Source organism: Mus caroli, unplaced genomic scaffold (assembly GCF_978045245.1).
Source record: "Mus caroli unplaced genomic scaffold, Mus_caroli_1 scaffold_2, whole genome shotgun sequence".
In the NCBI taxonomy this organism is placed as follows: domain Eukaryota; kingdom Metazoa; phylum Chordata; class Mammalia; order Rodentia; family Muridae; genus Mus; species Mus caroli.
The window spans coordinates 16,345,158-16,367,753 of record NW_028227257.1 but is presented as its reverse complement, the minus strand read 5'-3'; the positions used below and the strand labels follow the sequence as shown (position 1 = coordinate 16,367,753).

Here is a 22,596-nt window from a genome sequence, read left to right as displayed (position 1 = left end):
CACAATAGGAGAGAAGCTTGGATTTAGAACAGAAAACCACAAATAACAGGCTTTTCTGCCAACTCTAATCTGCTGCTTTTCAGGGAGGTCACAGGAACCCAGGGTGTGGGATTCTTAGATTTATGGAGCTCCATGTGGGCCAGGCACTGTGCCAGATGTCAGCAATAGGATCTTGACCATGGCCCTGCCTTTGTTAATTTAATATAAGGCCCAAACATAGGGCCACACAGAGTCCAAAATGAAACTGCCTTTGGACCAACCCAGTCTGTTTCAAAGCTGTTGAAATCTTTTGGGATGTTATTTCTGGTACTCAGCGAAACAACAACAAAACCACAAAGAGGCAGGTGGGAATCTTACTATAAAATGCAGCTATTTAATTTTTGCAATTTTGTTCAGAATTCCAGAGTGTGTGTGTGTGTGTGTGTGTATGAACACGCACCAGCCAAGGCAAGGGTGGGAGGGTGTTTTCAAGGCCCTAGCTTCCAGACAGATAAAAATGTAACAAACATAGAAAGGAGTAGGTTTAAAAAGATGCTAACCAATCTACACATTTAGTTACAGAGTTGCTGAGCAGTAAAGGAAGCATTCCTGACCCCGCCTGGCCAGCTTGGCCAAGTCCCAACCCTAGAGAACAAGGGTTCCTCCTCCAAGAAGTCATTGAAAGAAATCCAGAAGGCTGCTAGCCTGATGCCTGCTAGCCTGATGCCTGCAAGCTCTCTCTGTGTACCTGGGAACACGCTTGTGCTGTGCTATGCTGAGCTATGCTGTGGCCTTCATGGAGGAGTGCAAAGGTCTCTGTGAGTTCTGGAGACGTAATTTTCCATGTAGGGGATTGGACAAGGCAGCTCTGGACAAAGGAACAAATATGCCTGAGGGCTAGGCCTGAGGGAAATGAGCTGAAATGAGGAGACTGGTTTCAGTCAGATTGCTTGAGAAGATAAACTGATTCTATTCCCAGGCACTCATTCATTCATGATGCAGAGGACCAGCAGACAGTACTTAGGAGTGCCAGGTTCTATGCTAGCCCTTAGAAACAGTGAGTGGCTTCAACACTATTCTGCCTACGTCAGAACTTGCTCTCTTAGCTTCTACCACATCACTGAATCAGAGAGAGAAACTTGAAGCAATTCTATTGGGCTTGATGATGGAGCAAAGGGTAGAGAGCAAAGGGCAAAGGGTAAAGGGCAAAGGGCTCCTCCTGCCTCATTTTGCAAGCAATAGCTATGGAAGCCCATGGTTCTGGGAGCTAAACAGAGGCTGCAGGTAAGACCTGGGGCTATTCTCCACTTGTGAACCCAGAGAACCTAAGGCCAGAAGTCAGGCTTCTGGCCTCCCAGTCTTGTGATCATGGGGATATATATATATATATATATATATATATATATATATATATATATTATATATATCTGCTTGCCCCTGGTTTCAACCCTGGGGGTGGGATGGGTGTAGGTCCAAGGATGGATGAAACATGAGCTCCCAGATCTTGTTTGGGAAGCCTGCTTTTAGCAAAACCCCTTCGCTGTTGGGTCCAGAGGTTACTAAGGGCCAGCGGCAGCTAAGACCCGTTTCCACGGCAGGGCCAGTCTGCTTGTTCAAACCGAGAGCCTGTTCTCTCACTCACGGCTGCTAGACTGTCCATTCTCAGTAAGCAACTTTAGGAAATTTGATTAAGACTGGGATCCTCATGCCTCTTCCAGGGAGGCCTCACAGTGGGTGCTTTTCTTTGCAAGAGCAGGAGTGGACCCCTCTGTGGGGGATTTGTACGGCAAGTACACACAGTGAAAGAAAGAGAGGAGAAGAAAAACAAAGAAAGAAATAGGAAACCAACTTGGGTAATCGTGGGGGACAGTCTCCCCACGGCAAGGCAAGCTGTCAACAGCTGAGGCACCACTGGGCTAGTGGCCGCTCAGACGGGGGGGGGGGGGGGGGGGGGGACGGACGTGGGCTCCTTTGTTAGAATGGACTGAATAGGATGTCCCTGCACCCAGACCTGGCCTCCCGGCTAACAAAGGGCCCCTTTGTCACCCTGGGCAAAGAGTGCTGCTGAGGTTGCCACAGCAACTCAGGGACACAGACTTAATGTGTGAGTGACATTTCAGATGGGAAGCGGGCATTCAAAAATTCAAATTTCTTTATGTAGAGTGGTCTCCTTCCCTGGGCATTTTAAAGGGGCTACAGAGCAAACAAAAGCAGGAATAAGGTAACACCTAATATGCCAGCCGAACCCAAAACAGAACATCCCACTTTCTTTCTGTGTCCTCCTTTCTGAGCAAGAAAATGGAGTGAAAGTTTTGTTGCAGGCATTGTTGGGGGCCTCGGTGACCTCTTGGTTTCCTATCCAGAGGGTAACTGAACACCGTTAAAGTGAGTCTGAAAAGAGCATCGTGTAGAATTCCAGCCTGTGGACACGGGATATGCGTTCATTCTCCAGGCCAGACCATCAGTCAGTCTCTTCCTTCCTGGCTAAGGGGTGGAGTCTAAGATGTGCTCATCTAAGCAGTGAGTGGATGATACTTAGTGTTCCTGTTAATAGATTCTCTAGAGGTACTGGACAACGCAGTAAGAAAAGGCAGAGGTCAATATGGATGTGCTACATGCTTGAAAGTTGCTGAGATTAGATCTCACTGTAAAAAAAAAGCTCTATAAAGGTAGAACATGATATTAATCTGTCTGTCTGTCTATCTATCTATCTATCTATCTATCTATCTATCTATCTATCTATCTATCTATCTGCGTGTGTGTCTGTGTACATATATATGTCTGTATGTGTTACAAATCTATGCAAATATGTGCATATATCTTAATCAAACCGGGAGGAGGATAAAAGAAAGACTAAGTGAAGAAATAATTAGAAAAGAAGAGGAGTCAATCTCTTTTCCCTGAGTGACCATGCTATTCCCTATGGAAAATAAGAGAGAAATGACAGCAACAAGGATGAGCACCAACAGTACGCGGCAAGTTCCCTGGATACAGGATAAACACCCGACGCTTCTATAATATTCTTCTATATGAGTACGGATAGAGAAGTTAAAAGATAGCTGTGTTTCGAATATTTCAAATCTCGAGTTCATTTACTAATGAAGTTTAATTCTAACTGAGACACTGACTATTTTTCTTCTCGAAGTAAGAAAGATTAGACGGATGCAGGGAGTCCTAGGGTCCACAAGGAAGCCTTTTGGCCAACTCAACTCGTTGCATTTCCTAGCAGGTCACTCTGTGCTTCCATTCTGCATTTCAAGAAGTGTTAGAAGTAACACGTACTTCCCAGGGGTTGAGACACAGGGCAAGCAGGACATCTGAGCCGTTATTGATGCTTTGTATTTTCTTTGCAATATGAGGCCAATTTTAATTAGTTCTTTTTAGTGTGATTCATTTACATTTAGCTTTGCTGATTCCTTTCCTACACAGTAACACACAGCCAGGTATTAACACCCCATTTTGCAGAAGTGAAAACTGAGGCTCAAAGTGGTTCAGAGCCTTGGCTTAAGTCAAGCAGGGAGCAGAGCAGAGATCAGGGTTTGAATCCAGTGTTCCATCCAGCTCCCTTGTTTTGTGTTCTATGTAGTGGGCTGAAGAAGCGACCTTGTGTCAAAGTCTTTGCCATAGCATTGGCCCATTTAGTCTTTTGCCCAGTAGATGTTGTTGACAGAGGCTTTGGGTTGGCTTGGCCTCTTGTCAGAAATAACGAACAGATTGAAGTGCTCTTGGACCACATAGCAGAGTAGTGTCCAGGGCTCTAGCAATGCCCAGCTGCCACCCTCAGACAATAAGTGCCCACTTCTAGAAAGTTCCTGAGGGAGTGTTTTTGCGCATAGGCACAGAGTGAAGTGTGAATGGAGAGCAACGTTCCACTTCCAGGTTGCACAGCCCCAAGCCCTGGGGTTACCCTCTGCCAAATGCCCCCTGCCATCAGCATTCCAGAGTGCCATCCGGCCTCTGCCTCTTGAGCCCTGCATCTGTTTACCCACAGGATATCTCTGCTGCAAGTTTTTCACATGTAGTTGCCAGGACAAACTGCCTGGGAAAGAATTTTGTCTTAATCCCAGTTGTTAGGGCTTGCTAAGTAAAGACCCCAGGTCCTTGCCTGTTGAATGGGGTAATTCTGTGGCATATTTGTGCCACTCTGTCTTCCTGAGTCCCCCAGTGGAGTTCAGACCCAATTGTCCAGAGTGATGCACCTTTTCTTGACAGTTACTTTTCCTGGCTCTCCTTCTTCCTCGACCTGTGTGTCCGGGAATCAGCGCTTAGTAAACTCCTGCACTAGATCCTTGCCTCGGATGCTTCCTATCTCGTGGCTTTTGGAAGACTTTCCATAGGACAGGGGAGGTTTTCTCTATGGATCCCCATTTTCTAATGCCCAGATCAGCATGATATGTCCCACCACACTTGTGATGAGGTATGTTTGCTTCAGGGAAGAAAGATGGACACAAGTGCTGAAACGTGACTCCTTTTCATGCCCTCTGTCTCCTGGAATTTATAAAAGACAGGGGCTTCTCCTTCTCCTCCTCTTCCTCTTCCTCCTCCTCCCCCTCTTCCCCTCCTCCTCCTCCTCCTCCCCCTCCTTCTCCTTCTTCTCCTTCTTCTCCTCCTCCTCCCCCTCCTCCCCCTCCTTCCCCTCCTTCTTCTCCTTCTTCTCCTCCTCCTCTTCCTCCTCCTCCTCCTCCTCCTCCTCCTCCTCCTCCTCCTCCTTCTTCTTCTTCTTCTTCTTCTTCTTCTTCTTCTTCTTCTTCTTCTTCTTCTTCTTCTTCTTCTTCTTCTTCTTCTTCGTGTGTGAGTGTGCATGTGTATGTGTGTGTGTGTGTGTGTGTGTGTGTATAAGAAGGTCCTCAAGGGTTCATCTCAAAGTGAGGACCAAGCATTTTGCCTGTGCCAGACCCTGTATTAGTCACAGGTTTCATAATGGGGGAAAACAACCATTGTCCCTTTGCCGGAGAAACTCACAAGGCACAAGTTTTGTCATGGTTTGGCAAAGTGAGCACTGTTAGTACTGTGTGTAAACAGCTCCTAGAACAGTAAGCACCTCAAAGTATTCACCCAGCCAGCAAGTTAAACTGGGCCTTAAAAATGAGTTAAGCTTTGCTACTTTTTTTTTAATGGATGAAGGAAAAGAAAATTGGATTAAATATCATTTTGCCTTTTAAAGACAGGCTCTCACTGTGAAGTTCTGGCTGTCCTAGAATTCACTCTGTAGGCCATGCTAGCTTCAGATTCACAGAGATCTGCCTGCCTCTGCCTCCTGAGTGCCAGTCTCTTAAACTTCCACCTAGAAGTGACACATACCATTTTGGGTAAAATGAGTCACATGGTCACACTCAACTTAAAAGTGAAGAGAGGTTCAGTCAATCCGACTACATGCCTGGAAAGGAGGAAGACTCTCTGACGGACCTAAAGCCTGTCAGCATTGAGTGCCTAGATCTGTGCTACCATTGCTTTCTAAGATGTTGGCTGTCTGGAATGGGAGTCATAACATTTCCTGGGTGAAGGAGCTGTGGGTGGAGTAAGATTCATTATCCTTTGGGAACCCCATGGGTGTTAGTCATGTCTTTATTTATTTATTTATTTATTTATTTCAATCTGATGCCTTGTCTCCTGGGGCCTCACAAACCCTGCAGGGACAGTCCTGTCTAGGATTAGCCAATCCCTATCCCTACAGAGCATGATTTGCCTATGGGCAGGGCATCCTTTTCAATCACTGCTTGCTCAGATTACCCAGGGACTAGGAACTGGCCAGCTAGGAATGTGTATGTACACACTGACGACACTCATACCAGCCAGCCCTAAACCCGTAGAATCTGTGAAAAAAAGTCCTTATTGGCAGTCTACTCTCTTCTGCCCCAACTGATACTCAGGCTTCCCCCACGTATCTTGAACACAGTGTTCCCTCTCCTCTCAGGAACCATAGGAGGCCACTGTCGTTTTAATAATAACCATCTCCTGTTGTCCTGATCATATCTAAATAATAATAAAACATGCTCAAGTGCATTCGCGTGTTGACCGTTAGCAAAGGAAGCTGGAACCGGGAAGGTTCATAGGCAGACTCCCCAGTCCTGAGCTGCTGTAGGCGAGGAACAGCAGAGCTGGCCTGAGTCAGCTTGTTCATTCTCTCTCAGCTTCCCACTGAGGTTAACAGGAAGAGAGGTTTCAAGGTCCACTTTTATCCTGAAGCTAACAAACATGGTTGTGGTGTTCCTTGGAAGGGGGGGTGGGGCATCCTATCTGATGAGGCAACAGAACAAGATAAAGCCATTAGGATAAAGCCAAGCTTGGGGAGCTGTCTGTCTTCCCTGGTAAGATCCTTACCAGACTTCTCCATGTCCTCTTGAAGTCTTCCTTCTTCTCTGGGAAGGGCTGACATGGGTAGCTGCTACTGGCAGATTCCAGAGGAGTCACAGCGGTTTGGCTCCTAGGAGCCTTTTGAACTGTGGTGGACTTTGTTGACAATTTTTTTTTTTTTTTTTTTTTTTTTTTTTTTTGCTAGAGTTGATGAGACCAAGAGTGCTGGGGTGTGGGCAGTGGGAAATGCTGGAGGAGAGACTCAGGTTTAGCTGTAGCTTTGGGTCTGCCATCAGCTCTTGGGTGTTAAGCATTCCTCACTGATCTCATGTGGCACGTTTATCTCCTGACCTCAAAGGGCAAGATCTGTCAAGATACGCACACACACACACACACACACACACACACACACACACACACACACAGAGTAGAGCAAGCACACACTTCGTGGTGAGTATTGATTGTCCTTCTGTGCTCAGAAGGAAGACTAAGTTGGGTGCTGGCGGCTTCTCTCACATTTTCTGTTACTGTTACTGGCCAGTGAGACGAGACAAGAAAAAGCAACGGAACATACAAGGATTGGAACTTAAGAGCAAACTTTCATTTTATTTACAGATGGGAGAGAGCATAGCTCTAGGGTTTTTAAAAGCCAGAGAATCCATGTACAAATGATTAGGGTTAGTGAGTTTGGCAATGTTTCTGGTTTTTGGAGCATTGTGTAAAAGTTTATTTCCAGTATATTCTAGGTCTATATGGTTGAGAAACAACCTCAAACTTTTGTAGCTCAAAATAATATGCATTTATTATCAGTCATGGCAACTGAATATCCTGTCTGTCTATCTATTTACCAATAATCTGTCTATTTATCGAGACAGGGTCTTCCTATGTAGCCCTGGTGGTCTTGGGACTCACTATGTAGATCAGGCTGGACTTGAACTCACAGAGATTCTGCCTGTGTCTTCAATCCAAGTGCTAAACATTTTGGATTCAAGAAAGACCATAATCTTTTCAGGGCTTCTCTGATGATTCCAGCCCTCCTACATGGTAGCTTACAGCTCCAAACAAGAGCCTGCTGAGAAGCCAAGCAGATGAGACTGTGCTAGCTTTAATGAACTAGCCTCGGAAGTCATGGTATTTACTAAGAACCACTCGCCAAAATCCGCCTTTCTAAGAGGGAGGCATTAGACTCTACTCCTAGGGAGGAGTATCAAAGGATCTGTGGAGGTGTTAGAAAGCCTTGACCATCATATTAACAAACAAAATAAATAATTGAGAATAGCATAAAAACGACAAAAAAAAAAAAAAAACCCAGTTGTAAATCTAATAAAAGATGTGCCAGGTTTTCGCATACGGAACACGGCTGAGAGAACTTGTAAAGAAACCCTAACTAAGTGGGTGTACCATGTTCATGGATAAAATTAGTGCACAGAGAAAACACCCTCTTCATCCAAATTGGGATAAAGATTCGATGTGAGAACAATGACAATCCCAGCTGATTTTTATTAAGGCACAAAGGCCAATTGCCAAGGTAGTCTTAAAGAACAAAATGTGTGTGGACTTACTCTATGGGACATTAAGATTTATTACAAAGCTGTAGTAATCCAGTGGGCTAATGGCACAAGGAGAGAAAAGTAAACAGGACAGACAGACAGTATAGAAGCCATCCACGTGCATATGAAATACTCGATTCAATGCAGAGAAGTGTGTGTGTGTGTGTGTTTCAGTGACTATTGCTAGGTTAGTTGGGTAGCCAGATCTGGGAGAGACAGAGAGAAAGAGAGGGGTGGGGGAAAAGGAGAGAGGCTTGTGGGAAATTCCTTTTTGATAAGGCTGAGCCTGGTGTTTCTAGAAACAATGACTGACGTTTATTTAGAAGCTCTTTCCTTTCTGGGTTGTAATTTCCCTCTGTTGTTCTCCAGCCTTCGCTGGAGAACCAGTTCCCACACTGCTCTTGAGGTGCCCGGATTTCATGGTTGCTGTGGTCCTCGCTCCCGGCCAGGAAGCAAGTCCAAGAAGCAGTATGGAGCCCGAGTTAGTTTCAAGCTGTCTCCTAAGTGGGCAAGAGGCTCACGCTCTTTTCTCCAGTTGTTCTTCCCAGGCAGGCTTCTAAAGTATTCCAGAACCTGGAACCCAGGAACTGGATGGGGGTGGGGTGAGCAGAAGGCAGCCCCTGATGGTTCTTCCAGCTAGCAAGTGTCTGTGGAATAAGGGTGCTGTTACAGACAGACGGACGGACGGACGGCAAGGGGCAGATTCACACTGCTTCTCTGGGGTCTGAAAAGCTCTGGATGATGGCTAAGTGTACTGGGCTTCTGAGCCTTCCCGTCCTTACCACTAAGGGGGAGGGGACTTTCCACAGTCTCCATCCAAGCGCTTTCACTTCTGCATGCTCTCCCTTTCTGGTGCCTCGATTTCCTCATATATAAAATAAACCTTTATGCGCGTTGCCCTCTCCCCCGTCCCTCTCTGAATAACTCAGATGAGCTTGAGGTGTGTGTGTTTGTGTGTGTGAGTGTGTGTTGGGGGGCAGGGAACTATTCTAAGGCCCATGTAAGGCAAAAGGTAAGATAGTGCCCATCTCCAAATGGATGCTCCTTCAACTACTTCCTACTTGCCCTGCAAGCAGGGTGGGGATTGACACTGTCCCCAATATTTGGGGCTGGGAATGTCCCATTTCTGGACAGGGGTGGCCTAGAGATCTCTCTCTTTCCTCTCGCTCTTGGTGACAAAAGGCGGGACAGGAAAGGTTCACTTGGACTGGCAACTAACTCTAGGGGCGGAGGGTTGGGCGGAGACCAGGGCGACCAGGGGGCCCCCTTGCCCTCGGCGGCTCCCGAGGCCGGAACAATAGCGCTTGCGGGCGGGGCGGGGGAGGGCGTGGCGGGAGGGCGTAGCTCCCCTCCGGGCGCCGCCCCCGGCCCGCCCCCCGCGCTCGCACACGGGCTCGCATAGGGCTCCCACGGCTGCCCGCCCAGGCACTGCCCGCGGGAGCCGCCGCCGCCGCCGCGCCCGCCATGGACGTCCGCCTGTATCCCTCGGCGCCCGCGGTAGGTGCGCGGCCCGGGGCCGAGCCGACCGGCCTGGCACACCTGGACTACTACCACTGCGGCAAGGTAGGCGGCAAGGTAGGCTGGGGGCCCGAGTGTCCCGGGCTGGAGCATGGGGACAGGAGTAATCTCGTGGCTGCGGACGTAGGCACTCTGGGGGCGCACACGGGGACACGCACACAACAGCCCGGACGACGGGCGCGTGCCGCTCACACCGCTACCCTCGCGGTCGGTCACACACGCCTGGAGTTGTAGATCACGGGCAGAAGTCAGCCCGACAGCTTCCCGTAAGACGACACAGTGACACACTCACCCACGCTTCGCATTCATTCACAAGCCGACGCGCAGCGACTCTCTGTCACCCAGCCAGGCGGCACCACACACAGCCTTCGCCGTCCCACATAAGTCACGGTGCCAGTCATTTATCCTCAACCACACGCAGCCACTCGCCCACGCACAGGGCTACGCTAACATACAAGTCATCTCATCTATCTACACTCGTACACAACGCTTCCACACAGGTTCGCAGCTGCTGTCACATCCAGTGGCAACGGGGGACAGTCACACAAAGAAGTAGCTCCGACAGTTACAGCTCAGACTCACAATGACCCACAAGTGTACACGTTCGGTTACACAGATCCATCCCCTGGACGAGAAGCCCCAGCTACAAATCGTCCTGATGGCCACCTAGTCACACCCGGACACACCCAGGGACAGTCACAGGCTCCAGCACCCTCCACTGCTCGCCCCCACCCCTCGGTTGTCCACACTCGCGCGTCGGGGTTTTAACTTCTCGGTGCTGAGCATTAATTGGGCCGTTTACTAATTGGCCGTCACTACCCCGTGGCGCCTCCGATTTTATGCCGGTGTCGTCCAATCAAGGCCTATCCCTTCCCTGGATTGGGGAGCTAGCGTCCCTCCAGGCTGGGGCTGCAGCGAGGAGGTACACTCTCGCTCCCCGTCCCCACCATTTTTCTAGGTTCTCTGTGCTCAACTCCAGCCAGGGCCCCACAGTGCGGCGCCTCCGGGAGGTAGTGCCTGGATCCCAGGACCAGGGGCATCGGACCCCACCTCCCCTTTGAGCTCAGCGGGCATGGTCAGGGGCAGCGGCGTTGTCTGAGTCCCCTTCCCTCGCAGGGAAGGGAACTTTGAAACTTAGTTCGGACGCCAGACGGTCCGTGAGTCCCCGGGTCTGTGCGTCGGTCGGGGTCAGGCTGGAGCCGAGCGCGGCTTTTCGTCACTCGGAGCCCGGATTGAACAGCGCGCGTGGGTCTCCGGGCGGTCGGGACGTAGACGCGCGGGCTCCGCGGCGCTGCGTGGTGAGTGCGCGTCGGGTGGCTGGATCCATGACCCTCTGGGGGTCTGTCCCTTCCCTACAGGCTGTCCGCCCAGCCCCTGTCTGCAGGGATGTTGCCGGGATGCTGCAGGAGCCGAGCGTCCGGCCGATCGCTGGGCCTCCGGGGCTGGGCCTCTCTGCAAGTGCATCCTCAGGCCCTAAGGGAGCGGCTGCGGCCCGGAGCCCTCTGCAGTTCGCCCTGGTCTGGGCGGCGCGGGCCACGCAGGCCGAGGCGTCCCGGGGCAGAGGTGGGCGGCGCGCATCTCTCGGAGGGGGGAGAGCAGATTATCTTTTGTGCGCTGATCCGCAAAGTTGGAAGCCTGAGAGGGGGGGGGGGGGGATGGTGCCTTAGAGAGAAGGCGGGTTCCGGAGTCGCCTTCCAGTGTGGTGGGAAAATGGATTAAAACCAGCAAGTGGAGTTTTACCAGAAGCTGAAGGATGGGGCGGCAAGTCATGTTCTGCCCTTGGCTTTGTTTAAAATATCGAATGGGCAAAACGGGGTTCACCCTCTGGTTTGGTGGCCGCGGTGGAGATTGGGGATTTATGCCTTAAAGTCTGAGTACCCAGACTGGGGGCGGGGTAGGGTAGCTGGAAGAGGTCTTTTGGAAGTGATGTATCTGCAAGCCCCACCAGAGTGGGGCCTGACTGTCTCCCTTCGCCGCCTTTGGGAAGTAGGACGCTGCCGACCCCCCAACCCCCCCAACCCCCACCCCCACCCCCACCCCCCCGCCGCCTCTTTATTCGGAAGCTCTAGAAACCTCTGACTCAGCACCAGAACCTTGGAACCTGCTGGAAAGGGCGCAGAAGTGGAGGGTGGAGATTTTGGTTTCTATCTGTGCTCTAAGACCCTGGCTTGCAGCTGAGGAAGTTTTGAGGATAGTGGGATGGGAAAAGCCACCAGAATGCTGGAAAGGAAGGTGCGAAACATGGGCTTAGATGTGAGACCCGCGGGTTCAGCCCTTCAGGCTGGGGTGATGGGGCACCTGGCTCAGCCTGAATGCAGAATCCTGTTGACAGGTTCCCCAGTGTGCTGTGGCCTTCCATGGTGGTTCTTGAGGTTCACTGTGACCAGGAACTCCATCCCCGGTTTTTTTGTCTGACACCAGAAACTGATGATTGTGGAAAAGAAAATGTCCAGGTTTCTTACAGAGACTCACTATCAGAGTTGGAGACCTAAGGTGTAATAGCCACTCTGGGGCAGTGTGTGTGTGTGTGTGTGCGCGCGCGCGCCTGTGTCGGGAGGTGCTGTAAAATAGGTTATAGAGCCAGGACACAGCCCACACACTGGGGACTCTGTTCCTGGAGCCAGGACAAGAGGCTTGTCTCTCAAGCATTTGCCCAAACGATGTCAGACAACCGTGGGGCAGTTGACCTGGAAGGGCCCTTGGCGACGGTCCCCTTGGCGACCATCCCCTTGGTGACTGTCCCTTAGCAATCCTCCACATAGAGATTCCCAGCCTCTTTAAATCAAAGTCATGAGCACTAGCTGCTCTTCTGCTGGGTTTTGTTTGAGCAAACACACAATGATAAAAAGCTACTGAGCTTCATTTTAGCTTCAAAATACTTGTGTAATTTATTAATTACAGTAATGTTAGCATGCATGAGAAAAAATTGTCTATTAGATATAAAGCAAGCACGTTATTCTTTTTTTTTTTTTTTAAATGTAGTAACTGTTTGGTAAGCACCGGGGCTCCTGGCTTCTGGCATGGGGGATCTGGGGTCCCGTGGTCTCTGCTTCACAGAAGGCAAAAGTCAGTCATGGAGTAGCAGGTGAAAGTCAGAGATGAGGCTGAATCCAAGTTTCTCAATTTACAGCAGGACAGCAGTCTGGCCTCCTTCTGAATCTCTCTCTGCCGTGGTTTTGGGACTGGGAAATCTATGTTTCATCCACAGAGGATTGAATTCCTTCCATTCAGACTTTGGAAGGCTGGGAGCTCTCAGCTCAGCCAAAGCAGACTGGTACCAAGAGGTCACTGGGACAGGGCGAACCTGGCTTCATAGCTCCATATGTGGCTTTGTGAGCTAAAGAAGATGATTTTCTAGCTCCTTAAAAAAAAATTACAATGCATGCATGTGCAGGCGTTCAAGTCAGAGAGCAACCCGAGGCTCTCTCCTTTCCACTGTGTGTGTCCCAGATGTCCAAGGTTTGGCAACAGGTCCCTTTACCTGCTAAGTCACGTGTAGGCTTTCTAGCTCTCTGTTGACACAGAGTATGATCTAACAGAATAAAATGTAAATGAGCTTGGTTAGCTATAAACACCCATGAACCCACTAATGCAGTCTAGGTAGAGAATATCTCCATTACCCACAGAAAGGCCCTTGTTCCTAGTGAGCACCCCACCTTTGCCCCAGCAGCAATTTCTTACCTGATTTCTAGTCCCCACCTTTTTTTTTTTTTTTCTGTTCATTTTAGGAGTGTGAACTCTACGTGAGCCCCAGTGTGTCACATACAGCATGGGCATTTAGAGTATGGCTTCTTTTTTTCTTTCTTTCTTTCTTTCTTTCTTTCTTTCTTTCTTTCTTTCTTTCTTTCTTTTTTAGCTCAATCTGTTTTTTGCATTCATCTTGTGTGTGTGTGTGTGTTGTTGTTGTTCCACTTTGTCACTGAGTGATATTGCATCGTGTAAATATAATACAACTGGTTACTTTATCTGTGGATGGGCATTTGGGTTTGTTTCCAGTTTGGGGAAATTGTAAATAAAGCTACCGTGAATGTCCGTCTACAAGTCTTCTTTCAAGGAGAACAAATTGTCTATTATCACTGAGCCTTGGTACCCTCTTTACAGTTTTTTTTTCTGTAAGATTTATTTATTTTTGTTTTATGACTGTGGGTATTTTGCCTGCCTGTATGCATGTGCAGGATGAGCATGCAGTACCCATCAAGCCCAGAAGAGGGCATCAGATCCCCCTGGAACTGGAGTTAACAGATGATTGTGAGCCCCAGCATGGGTGATGGAAAGGAAACCTGGGTCCTTTAGAGAAGCAGTCAGTGCTCCAGGCTGATCCTCACTCCCACCATGTACCCTCTGGAGGACATTACCTACTTCTGCGATTCAGGACACAGGCGTGAGGGATGCAGACTAGGAAAGTTCTTGGTGGTGATATTAACTGCCTACCACCTACTCCAGCAAGAGGCTTAACCTCTCTGTTCTAGCATCCTTTTATCCCTATTTGATACACACTAAAGGCCAACCTGGGTGCCTCTCCCTGTGGAGCACGCTGTGGCCAACAACATCTCTCTTTCTCCAGGATCTCTCAATAACTAGTACTGCTTGGGGTATGGGATGTTCTACCATCTGTCAATCAACAAATATTTATTGATCACTGTTTTGTGCTAGACCTTTTCTAGGTAACCAGTGCTATGGTAATGAACAAATTGTTGCTCTCAAAGCTTCTCTGTCTGTCTGTCTGTCTGTCTATGGATAAAATACAATATTATGATTAATAGATCTCTAGATATTTTCTGGATATGAACTAGGGAAGAGGGCTGATGAGACAAGCTCTGTGGCTGCTTTGCAGTGTGTGTGTGCGTGTGTGTGTTTGCCCTAGTGTGTGCACATGTGGAGGTCAAAAATTGACACACTGGATGTTGTCATAGTTAGGGTTAGTGTTTGTCAATGTGTTATACACAGTTAGACCTCAGAAGACGCACTCTCAGTTGAGGAATTGATTCTATGAGATTGGCCCGTGGTTGTGTCTGCTGGATATTTCTCAAGTGCCGATTGACTCAGTAGGGTCCAGCCCACTGTGGGCAGTGCTATCTCTAGGCAGGTGGGTCTGAAGCAGCTGTTTAAGAAAGCTGTCTGAGCAAGCCAACTGGAAAAGAGCTGATAAGCAGGGTTTCTGCTTCAGTTCTTAGCCCCAGGTTCCTGCCCTGGCTTCTCTCAGTGATGGGCTGTAACCTGTAAGCTAAATAAACCCTTCCCTCCTCAGGCTGCTTTTGATCATGGTGTTTACCATAGCAACAGAAAGCATAATTGAACAGGTGTCTTCCTTTATGTATATTAAGACCAATTTCTCCTCGAGCCTGGAACTCAACACTTTAGCTAGACTGGCTGGCCAACAGTCTTCTAGGACCCACCTGACTCCAGCCCACCAGCACTGGATTATAGGCATACGCCTCCATGACTGTGACTGGCTTTTACCGGGGTCTGGAGATCCAAACTTGGGTGTCTATGCTTAGGCTGCAAGCACTTTATCTATCAAGCCCTCCCTCAGCCGGTTTTGCAGTTTTAAAATGGAAGGTTGGTAGCAGGCCTCTGAAATTTTGAAAATTTATGTACACAGTAAGGGTCGCTTGATGTTTTTTTTCAAAGCGTCATTATCTTATTCATGTGTATGTCTGTATGCCTGTATGAACACATGTATACAGTTGCCTGTGGAGGCCAGAAGAGGGTATTGAATCTTCTAGAGCTAGAGTTGTGGGCAGTTGTGGGCCTGTGGGTGCTGGGACCTGAATTCTGGCTCTCTGCAAGAGCAGAGAGAGATCTTAGCCACAGAGACAAGCAGATCGCAAGCTTCTGATCTGGTAAGTTTTGAAAGCAGCTTCCAGAGTCACACTCCCAGGGATTTCATTTCCTTTGGTCCTGGTGAGTGGGCCCTGAGGATTTGTATGTCTCATGAGCCCCCATGTGATGCTACAGCTGGTCACATGTTAGAGGCCATAGTTTGTGTAGTGGGGGCTTGCTTGTTTGCTTACAGTTTTGAGTGGGCTCCTGGCAGGCAGGAACCACGCTCAGTGCTTGGCACAGTGCCTTCTCATAATGGCTCGGTGAGTAAGTGGTAGTGGGTGAGTTATTTTGCTCACCACCCACATAGCTCTGGGTATAGCATCGGGCAAGCATGGGAACTAGAAAAGCTTGGTAACTAAACAGCTGGAGGCTCCCTTTGGCACAAACCACGAAGTAGAGGTTACTTCCTGTGATGGTTTGTGTACGCTCCACCCAGGGAGTGGCACTATTAGAAGAAGGTGTGGCCTGTTGGAGTAGGTGTGGTCTTGTTGGAGTAGGTGTGTCACTGTGAATGTGGGCTTTAAGACCCTCATCCTAGCTGCCTGGTATTGTGCTAGCAGCCTTCAGATGAAGATATAGAACTCTCAGCTCTGCCTGCACCATGCCTGCCTGGATGCTGCCGTGCTCCCACCCTGATGATAATGGACTGAACCTCTGAACCTGTAAGCCAGGCCCAATTAAATGTCCTTTATAAGACTTGCCTTGGTCATGGTGTCTGTTCACAGCAGTGAAACACTAATTAAGACACTTGCTATCCTGGACTTGGGGTGCCTGAGTCCTTTACAATATATGTGTGTATGGGGTAAGATTTGCATGGCTTTCTTCTGCAGGGTCCCATGGGAGGAGCCCTGGGCTGGCTGGAATTAAAAGGTTCTGTCAGGAGGTCAGATTCTTTGCCAGGGAGCTTTATACTTCCGGACTTAGAGTTTCTTTTGCTGCGAAGAGGCACCATGACCACAGCAACTCCAATAATGGGAAACAGATCATTGGGTCTGGCTTACAGTTCAGAGGTTCAGTCATTATCATCATGGTGGGGCATGGCTGCATGCAGGCAGACATGGTGCTGGAGGAACCAAGGGTTCTACATACTGATCAGCAGGCAGCAGAAGGAAGCCGTGAGCCATGCTGGGCATAGCTTGTACATATGAGAACTCAAAGCCTGCCTCCACAGTGACACACTTCTTATAGCAAGGCCACACCTATTCCAACAAGGCCATGCCTCCTAATGGTGCTACTCTCTATAAGCCAAGCATTCAAATACATGAGTCTATGGGGACCATTCCTATTCAAACGGTTACACTGACCCTCTAGTCCTGCATCCTGTTTGCCAGAGGGTCCTCCCAGATCAAGCTTCTGTATGTCAGGCGCATCAGTCCAGGCTGCCGCTGCTCACTTCAGACTCCTGAGTGACTTTGAACATGTCACTAGCTTTCTCTTGGTTTCTGCTCCTCTGTGTACAAAGGAGAATGGAATCAGCAACCATCACCCTTCCAAGACAGTGTGGTGTGAGGTATTATGAAGTAAAAGGCTGGGGTGCCTTGTATGATTGTGGCACATGGGAGGATCCTCCACCAGGGGGTATGATGCTTTTTGAAGAGTGTATTAGACTGCTTTTCATTGCTATAACAAAATACCGGAGGCAGGCTAACCTTGTGAGGGGTTTTCATGGGTTTCAGGGTAGCCTCTGCCGCATAAACAAACTTGGTCTCAATAATAAAAAAATAAACCGGAAGCTAAAAGATTTAAAGAAAATAAAGGGGTAGATTTAGCCTATAATCTTGGGGGCCAAAAGTCTGTAGAACACAGCATGGGTTCTGAGTGCTGCCTCACCTCATGGGTAAAGGCACTGGTAGCCAGAACAGATGTGGGGACAACTATCAGATTTCATTTTAAACCAGAGCCACAGGGTAGGGAGAGGCAGGGCTTGCTGTTTGCTGGTAAAACATGTCTCCTGAGAACCTCTGAGGATCCTAGAGACCAACACCTCAACTACAGTGAAGAACTCCCACTGGGCCTTCTGAGGGGGTCTTGAGATGTTGTCCCTGGGATAAGAGAGGACTCTTGTGTTTCAGAGTGGGCCTGGCAGATAAGTGATCAGTAGACATTTGCTCTTGACGTGAGTGAATGAATGAACTGTGGGAGGGCTGTCCAGTGAGCACCTGGAGTCTAGAACAGGACCAGGGCCATGGCCAAGAGTCTTTGAGTGATGGGGGGACCAGTGCTAGCCCATGAACCAGCCTGGGCCTGGTAGGTAGGGCAGCCAGGAGAAGTGGAGAAGCCAAGTCTGTGTACACTGCACAGGTTGTCACAGATGCTCTGCTGGGTGGCTGCCTGTTGTCTCTGTGGGTCATCTCTTTCACTTCTGTGACTTCTTAGAATCCCAGGATTGATGTCTAGTGTGGGTCATCTGTGGAATGCAGTGGGCCCAGGATTATGGCATACTGGTAGCATGGGTGGGTTATTCAGTGGTCCAGTCTCTTCTTCTGTCAGATGGCAAATCAGCATCTCCCCCAAGGAGGAGGGTCAGCGATTACAGTATTCAGTACAGATAGACACATTTTCATTTCCATTTGCTAAGAACAGTGCCCTAGAGTTCTATGTTAGAAATCAGCTCTTGTGTGGGACGTGGCTTTCCTACCAACATCCTTCCCTCCTTTAGGTGGTAGGGAAAACAGGGGGCAGGGGTGGTGGTGTTTGGAACGTTCATTGGCTTGGTCTTGTGACCTTGGGCACACAATCTAACCACTCTAGGCCCATTTTCTTGGATGCACATGAGCTTTGGTATGAGGTATTCAACTCCAAGATGAAGCTGACATTATTGTCCCCCCACCCCAAGTGTGAACTGCAGTGTCAGGTCTGGGTTCACACTCTGCCCCATCAGGAGTACTCTCTAGTAGGCATGTTCTCACCCAGCACTACGGCCTACAGCGGATGCTATGCGGGGGTCCCTACCTGAGACAGGTATAGCTCCAGAGCTGGGTAGCTTCCATCATTCATATCTATGACCAACTTCTTCCTCTGCCCAGCCTCATGTCCCTCTCCCTATGGGTGTACCCTATGTCCCCAGTCTTCCCTCAGCATAAATCGTCCATGGGTGACTCTTTGGATCAGATTATGTTTTCATGAAAAGCAGGTAACCCCAAGTTGAGGAAAACTCCTCAGAAGCTATCAGGGATTTCAGGAGGCTGCCTGACTGCCTAGGTTGGGACTATGTACCCCAGGCCTATACGATATCCCCATGCCCAGAGCAGACAGGTGACTTTCTCCCCAGTCTCTGGGCTAGAACTGAGTGGTCCCCTCATGGAAGCTCCCTGACCAGCAAGACTGGCCCTGTCCTCTTGTCAGCAGTACAAGCTTCCAGCTGCTTCCCAGGTAAACTAACTAAACTTGAGATGGAGCCCAGTGATCAGGATAGTGGTGCCATCCAGCCACTGGGCCAGTGTTTGAGAGGCACAATGCTCCTGGCACATGGGGGGAAGATCAAACACAAGCCATTGAGCTTTCCTGCCATCACAAGACCAAGAAACCATCATAGAGACTGGGTCAGAATTTGGGAGAGTGACGCCTCTGTCGCTCTATACCCACACACACTCAAACCAAGTAGGCTAGTGTGTAGCATGTGGGTGTCCTTGCTCCCCTGAAGGCAGGCCTCACCACGGGGGTGGACAGATCCCCTGAGGTTCTTTTCCCTCTGCCTGGTATACCCCCACTTCTGTATATGCTCCATGCCCCCACTTAGCTCCCCTTCCATTTAAGACTCATCTGTGTGACATTTTATGGAAGGCCAAGCAACTGTCACTGCCCCCGACAACTCTGTGTGTGATCGAACATTCAGGATTGGGCTGAATTCCCAGCACCAGGCACACAGTAGGCACTTTACAAAAACCCATTGTACACCGCCCCCCACCCCTGCCCCAAGAAACCCAGCCACAGGCACTGTGCGGCCACAATCTTCCTGCTCCCTCTAGAAAGCAGCAGAAATCCCCGTCACACCGTAGCAAGTTTTAAGCATCAAGGTAATTGATCAAAATTTATCACCCTGTGCTACACAACATCTTCTTGCTAAGATATAAAATTATCATTTACCATGACTCATTAAGTTAATAATTACAGACCATATGCTTTTATTGCTTCTCCCAAGCCAAGGTGATAAATCACCCTGTGGGTTTGGGTCTGTGTAAATACAATGACTGCCAACAGAGCAGATACGGGATTTACAGACAGGAACACACAGGACAGAAATGCTGAACTGAAAACACAGCCCCGAGATCCTGCCAGGCCCTCCTGATGTCTCTGAGTTCCTAGGCCCGTGTTTCTCCACCAAGGCACAGTTTTAGAATATTCCTGGTTGTCATAGCTTTTGGGACGGGGTGCTTCTGGCATCTAGCAGGTGGGGGGCCAGGGATGCTACTTCGAGTCTTACAATGCACAGAGAAAGCTCTGTCACAGCGTGTGATCAGGTCCAATGTGCCTGGTGTGCTGGGTTAGGGAACCAGTGTTCTGGACCAGCATCGACTTCCACTGTGACTCTTAATTTGCATCTGTGGTCACTTCTACTGTGCATGTTCTTTTCATCTGAGCTTCACAGCAAAAACATAAGGCGTTGCTGTCTTTAGCTGTAGGCTGGACCAAGCCACTGATCAAAGGCTTCGGGCTGATGCATAAACCACTTCATTTGCTCTGTCCTCAGCCTCCTCTGCTGCTCTTGGGACTTCACTGAGTTTGGCAGGGATAGCTTTTCTAGTGACTGTGGGTTCCATGGTCCTTAGGGCTCCCGGGCCGTGTTGTCATTCTCTCCTTTGGCTTTTTTATTTCCAGCAGTGTCTCAGTGTCTCTCATGGCTGCCCCCTTCCTGTTGCCCCCTGGGTTCTTATAGACTGATCAAATTTCCCCATACATTGATCTGTATGTGAATTGTGAATATTTATGCATTATGAATATGTGTGTATTGAGAGGGTTGTTTTTTTATTTCTTTGTCATCCTTTTGGGGTTTAGAAGCAAGGAGAGAATATGAAAGTGAGTTTAGTAGCTTCCCAAAGCATCTAGTTCCTGTTTTTTGAGTTTTGTTTGAACTTTTGTGGAATTTCAAAGGGAAATGTAGGGTAGAAATAAGCCCAGATGGCCCTTTGCCATTTGTAGGTGAAGACTGGCCCAAATGGCTAGAGTACCAGGTGGCAGAGGAACCAGGATTTGTCCTTATCGCTGTGGGTGACCTCCACATGAAGCTGCCTCCTGAGAGGTGTGTGCATGCGTGTTCACCTTCGTGTGCATGTGTATCCATACATGCGAGTGTGCAAGGGGCCTGTGTGCTGCTTGCCTCTTGCTTTTCCTCTTGGAGAACTTGCTCTTGTGGGGGTCTGGCATCTCCAGCTGGGCCTCCTGCCTTAGGCCTCAACTTCAGGGCTCATTTGCCAGGAGGTCGGCTGCATACTACAGCTAATTAAAGCGTGCTTATCTTGAAGTTGGGTCTCATTTTCAGAATGATTCAAAAACTTATTGGAAATGATTCTGATTCCATAGTTAACCCCAGGTCAATCTCATGCATAAATCTTACTTCTGCAGTGAGCTGTGTTTCGGCTAGACCTGGACTTTCTGGAGAGGAAGGTAAGACCTTCAGGGCTTGTTTTTTTTTTATTCTGAAAACATTTGCTGATGGCTCCGTGGGTGATTTCAGGGGGCCCTGTGCTTCCTATGTTCTTCCCATCCACCTGAGAGATGAGTTAACTTTTAATGTGGAGCCAGATGGTCACACATCAGATGAAGTGCCTGGATTCACATCTTGGCGCTTTAGATGCTGGGTGACCTTGAACCTGTTTCCCAGCCTCTCTAGACTTATTTTTCCTAATGCCACACTCTGACCTCATGTGGGTGTTAAGGACAGATCAGTTGTCTTCTAGCTTATCCCTGGTACTCGGGGCTGCTCGGGTCACTTGGACCTTAGGAGAGCAGCGAGTAACACCTCCATCTGTCAAGGAGTTTACATCTTCAGTAGAGAATGGGAGAAGCCTGCTTTTCCCTGTAGCTCCCCCAGGAAGCCTCTTGGAGTCAATCACACTGTCAGACTTAACTCAGGAGCCCAACCTGGGAGAGACACGGGAACCACAGCCTGTTCCTCTCCACGGGAGGTGCTCTTGCAGCTCTCTGTCCCTGCAGGCCCAGGTAGGACCAGACTTTCCTCTGTGCCATCCCCTCCCTCCTTCTGTATTTTAGTCCAGGCAGTGCGGAGGAACAAGTGCATCCCGGCAGGTGGTTTGAGAGCTGCCTTGTCCTCAAAGCTGTTTCTCTATAGCAGCCACATGTCCCTCAGCTGTCAGGCTCCCCACAGGGGACATTGCAGTGTAATTGTCACTGTGCTCAGGAAATCCTAAAGTATGGCTACTTTATCAGCTATTAGTACATCTGTACATAGTTTCTCTCTGTCTAGGTGAAAGTCATTAGACAGAGTAATTGGGTTTTGTGTGTGTGTGTGTGTTTACCATAGAGCACATCGACTGAGAATGGGCCAGGAGCATCTTACCTCCAGCAGGTTTGCAGTCAGTTCACAGGATAGGAATCTCTTGCAGCAGGAGGTCCTGATGCTGATTCTTTAAGTCATTCACCCAAGGGTAGTGGTGTGTGTGTGTGTGTGTGTGTACACTAGCATGCATATATGTGTGTGGGGTTACAGGACATGTGAGTGTGTGGAAGCCAGAGAACAACATTGGGTGTCTTCCTTAGTTGCTTTCCAGCTTATCTTTTGAGACAGGGTCCCTCACTGAATCTGGGTCTAGACTAGCTGGTCAGAAAGTCTCAGGGTTCCCTCCTGTTTCCCCCTCCTCTGTGTTGGGATTGAAGGTTTCCCTGGCTCTGCATGGGTGCTAGGAATCGAACTCCGGTCCTTACACTTGCATGGCAGGTGCTTTAACCCAAAGCCACCTCAGTGTCATTTGGGGGTTAAATGGAAGTCCTCAGGATGCTGACACTACATTATATACTGCAAATTTTCTGGTTGAGTTCTATAAGGCATACATACATGCACATAAGCATGTACATGTGGGTATACCATGTACACATGAATAACATATACACACAAACACACATACACATAAATATTTCACACACATGAAAACCCAACATGCATGAATACATACATACACACGAACAAACATACATGAACGCATAACACACAAATATATACACACATATGTGTTTCACTTACATTGCCCAGGAAATATGCTTTATCGTACTTACCTGGAGTCACTCCTGGATACAACAGTTTGTAAGAGTCAGTTAACGTATGCCCTTCATTCATTGCAACATCCAAAAGCCATGTCCAGTCCACTGTGTCTGCAGCTTTGTGGCAGGTGGCAGGTACAGTTACATGTGACCCCCATCCTGTAAGCTTCTGTCTTATCAGATACATGACAAGATCCATTTCAAATGTGCGTGG

At 48.9% G+C, this 22,596-nt stretch overlaps 1 protein-coding gene across 7 annotated transcripts in view; it reads left to right on the top strand.

Annotated features, from left to right (window-relative positions):
* Positions 1 to 9,279: 9,279 nt before the first annotated feature.
* Tox2 (TOX high mobility group box family member 2) overlaps positions 9,280 to 22,596 on the top strand; it is a 120,697-nt gene continuing 107,380 nt past the window's right edge. For 2 of the 7 annotated variants that reach the window (XM_085832531.1, XM_085832534.1), the window contains exon 1: positions 9,280 to 9,386. In XM_085832531.1, the coding sequence (XP_085688657.1) occupies positions 9,288 to 9,386 (99 nt within the window). In that variant the 5' untranslated portion in view covers positions 9,280 to 9,287. The other 5 variants (XM_029474330.2, XM_085832532.1, XM_029474328.2 and 2 more) reach the window with 4 other exon arrangements.